Genomic DNA, 4,175 nt, shown 5'->3' with positions numbered 1-4,175 from the left:
AATGGGGAGCCAATGTAGAGTTTGGAGGTGAGGAGAAATGCGATCAGTACGTGGGTACGTGATAGTCAGACGGGCAGCATTATTTTGAAGTTTTTGAATTCGCTGAAGAAAGTTCACAGTTGACTATGGGTATCAAACTGACTACCTGAGCGTGCATACTGAGATTTGAGTCAAGAATTACTGCCCGTTAATCCCTCTGGTATGTAGGGCAGTAACGAAGATCCGCCAGTCTTGTCTGTTCTGGACCAGTCTCTGAATGGTACCCCAGGTGTGCTTCAGGGTCTTGAGTTCTTCTTCGACTGTTCCGTGCCAGGTGTTCTGGGGTTCTTCCTGTCTCTACGAAGTCTCATCCGAGAGTGGAGGAAGGTGGCAGAATGGTTAAGACGCTCATCCTCCAGTACAGGGAGTGTGTGGGTTCCAGTCCTGCTCTCGCCCTTTCTCCCAAATGTGACTGAAAATCTTCTTTTTCTTCTTCGTTCGTGGGCTGCAACTCCCACGTTCACTCGTATGTACACGAGTGGGGCTTTTACGTGTATGACCGTTTTCACCACCCCATACTGGCGTGCTGGGGGGATGGGGGTGGGGGTGGGAGGTGTAGACTGGAAATCAAACTGAGCGTCTTGTCATTCGGATGAAACGATAAGCCGAGGTCCCCTGTGCAGTACAACACTTGGCGCACTGAAAAAGAACCCGTGGCAAGGAGAGTTGTGTTCTATGGCAAAATTCTGCTGAAGAAATCCACCCTTATACAAATAATATTATTATATACACATGCACTCAAATCCTGACTAAGCGCGTTGGTTTATGCTGCTGGTCAAGCATCTACCTAACAGATGTGGTGTAATGTACAGCGATTTATTGGAGCGCAGTGACGCCTTCTTGAAAAACTGAAATTGAAAACTAAGAAGTGCATTGTCATCTATATTCCCAATACATCAACACAAGTGGTGCGTTGGCCCAGTGGGTAAAGCGCCCGGTTAGGAAGTGAGCGTCCACTGGTTCCAAACACGCAAAGACTGGGCTTTTTGCTGCTCCTTGTCCAGCACCTTGAGCGGGTTGTCAGGGCGCGAATCTTCCGGATGAGACAATAAAGCGAAGTAGCAGGTACCTACGGCAAGAGAGTTTCCCCCCGGCAAAATTGGTTTAAACAAAACTTTATTCAGTAAACATGTTATACTTGTACACATAGACAGCAGAGTAACAACAAGCTAACAGCTTATATCGTGCTCAGGAATGTGATTAAATTCGTTGGTTTCATTGACGGCTGGTGACCGCCACACAAATGCGATTATGTTGAAATACACGTCTTCCAACTGCATATAAACGACAGTCATTGCAGACATTGTTTCCTTTTTTTTGAGCAGCCGTGGAGATTAATATACTTAAAGAATTTACAATAGATATAAATATTATCATATATACTTAAAGAATTTACAATAGATATAAATATTATCATTTTTAGATTCATTGTTCATAACAGAAAGCAGAAAAAGGTCAGAAAAACAAGACGTCAATGAATAAGGCGAAGAAGAGAGAGAGAGAGAGAGAAAAAAGAAGAAGAAGAAAAAAAGAGATACATGTGGAGAGGGGAATAACATTGCACACAATGATACTTGAATACACCGACTGGACAAGAAGTATGGACCGATTACAACATGTTCAGTTTAGAAGATATATTGAGTCACACCTACACGCCGAGTACAGTGCATACTTAAAATCTACTGGATTCATTAATGAATTTGTGTAGTTTCAAATATCAGCATGCTTATGCTAAGCTGAAAATTGGAAAATCTAAAGAAAGTTTTTGATTGTAATATATATATGATTGAAGATAGGAGAATTTATATATATATATATGGGCTTTGGATTGTGACGACGATCTCTCCCCAGGGGCAGTATTCTGAATGAAATCTGCTGCAGCTGAAGTACAATACAATACAATACAATATGGATACTAATATAGCGTCTATCTTCGATCAGAGACCAAGCTCTAAGCACTTCACAAACACGGGGTCATTTGCACAGCAGGCTGCCTACCTGGGTGGAGCCGACTGACAGCTGCCATTGGGCGCTCATCATTCGTTTCCTGTGTCATTCAATCAGGTTTCAGTCACGCACACATACACACTCATACAGACTTGTAACATTTTATGTGTATGACCGTTTTGTTTATTTACCCCGCCCTGTAGGCAGCCATACTCCGTTTTCGGGGGTGTGCATGCTGGGAATGTTCTTGTTTCCACAATCCATCGAACGCTGACATGAATTACATGATGTTTAACGTGCGTATTTGATCTTCTGCGTGCGTATACACACGAAGTGGGTTGAGGCACTAAGAAGTCTGCACATATGTTGACCTTGGAGATCGGAATTTATTCCCCCCCCCCCCCCCTTTATCCACCAGCCAACCGTTACCATGATTCGAACCGGCCGTGAGCCTTAGATTGAAAGTTAAAGGCTTTAACCACTCTGTTAAAGCGCCTGTCAATACAATGCAATGCAATTCAAAACAATACAATATAATGTAATACAATACAGTGCAATACAATACAACACAACCACGCTCTTATGAATGGATGAAAAAACAACAACATATTGTTATAAACAATATGTGCACAAGAATATCGTTTTTATTAAAAACAAACAACCCAGTTTCTTAATTACTTTTATTCCACAAACTGTTGCTGATGATTGGTGAGCACGACAAACAACAAAGACAGACAGACAAACAGACAGAGAGACAGACAGACGGACAGACGGACAAGTAGACAGACAGACAGAGAGACCGACAGACAGAGAAACTCACTCCGTTTCTGCACGAGGAAGATGATGATGTTAAACAAGTTTCCCACGACGCCGCACGCACCAACGGCCGGGTTCACGTAACATGTCAGGATGTTGTTGACTACGTCAACCGTTGCCCGTGAAACCGGGTCACGACTGGACACAGCACCGTTCCCATTGGTTGGATTCTGGACCAATGCGCTTTCAGAGGTCGGCGACAGCGCGTAAGAAACGTTTGTGGCGTTCCCGTTCATACTGCCAGGCGCAAATTTCATTGGCTATTTTTTGTTGTTGTTGTTTTGTTGAAGACGAAACTGCTGAAACTCTGAAACTGCAATGAGGAAAAACCGAGCCTCAAGCAAGATATCAAGGAATGATTTAGAATTCTCATGCACGAGCAAAGCAAACAAACAAACAATGCAGGTAACCCATAAAGCAATTCACTGATCAGGACTGGGAGAAAGAACAACAAAAATAAACAAACAGTCAATAAAGAAATAAACAGCAAAGCAAAAAAACACACAAAAAAACAAAACAAAACAACAACAACACCCCCCCCTTCACCCCCCCCCCGAAAAAACAAAACAAAACAAAAACAAACAAACAAAAAACAAACAAACAAAAAACAAAAACACAAACAACAACAACAAAAAACAACAACAAAAAACACAAGAAAACAAACAACAACAACAAGAAACAACAAAACAGAACAAACAAAAACCCAGCAACAACCACACCCCGCCCCCAAGGAAAAAAACATCAAACAAAACCCGCCATAAATGTTACGGCCAGGAATGAACACTGCTATCCAGAATTACAACAGCAAATACATGGCTAGTCAAACAGGCAGAAGTGTTAGTGAGAAATGATAATCATATTAATGGGTTAATGAATGAATGAATCTATCACTGTGTCCTGACAAAGAAAAATTCCAGGCACAAAGTCAATCAGGTAACTTCGTATGCTGAATCAGAACATGCGTTACTGAAGATCATTAAAGTAACACATCGGCAGCGCGGGGTCTCCTCTGGTGTGTGGCCTCCTCACTGCCCAACATTGATAAGTCGCTGTGGACTGTTAGCGCTGGGACTGCGGCTCATGAACTTTTGCGGAGCTGGGCATGGGGCTGTGGGGGCGTGGGGGTGGGGGTGGGGGACTCAGGGTGATACTGGTGATGACTGATGATGAATAATGAGAAGGAGGATGAAGCTGTTGAGCTCCAGTTAGGTTTGGGACTGCCCCTTTCACGCTAACTCCCGGCGTCAAGCAGGCCCTGGAGTTAGAAACAACCGCAGTGTTGGTCAGGAAACTTGAGCATCATGATGATGATATGGATACTTGTTAAAAGCACCTCTCGGTCGGAGACCAAGCTCTGAGCGCTTTACAAACAC

General features: G+C 43.2%; 1 protein-coding gene across 1 annotated transcript in view; it reads right to left on the bottom strand.

The window, feature by feature from the left end:
- Positions 1-3,051, bottom strand: part of LOC143289334 (uncharacterized) — an 8,496-nt gene extending 5,445 nt beyond the window's left edge. The window contains exon 1 of the mRNA XM_076598333.1: positions 2,807-3,051. Coding sequence (XP_076454448.1) covers positions 2,807-3,038 — 232 coding nt within the window. The 5' untranslated portion in view covers positions 3,039-3,051. The remainder of the gene's footprint in view (positions 1-2,806) is intronic.
- Between the last annotated feature and the right edge of the window lie 1,124 nt (positions 3,052-4,175).

Source organism: Babylonia areolata, chromosome 13 (genome assembly GCF_041734735.1).
Source record: "Babylonia areolata isolate BAREFJ2019XMU chromosome 13, ASM4173473v1, whole genome shotgun sequence".
Lineage (NCBI taxonomy): Eukaryota > Metazoa > Mollusca > Gastropoda > Neogastropoda > Buccinidae > Babylonia > Babylonia areolata.
The sequence above is the reverse complement of the archived record's forward strand: the minus strand, read 5'-3'. Positions and strand labels throughout refer to the sequence as shown.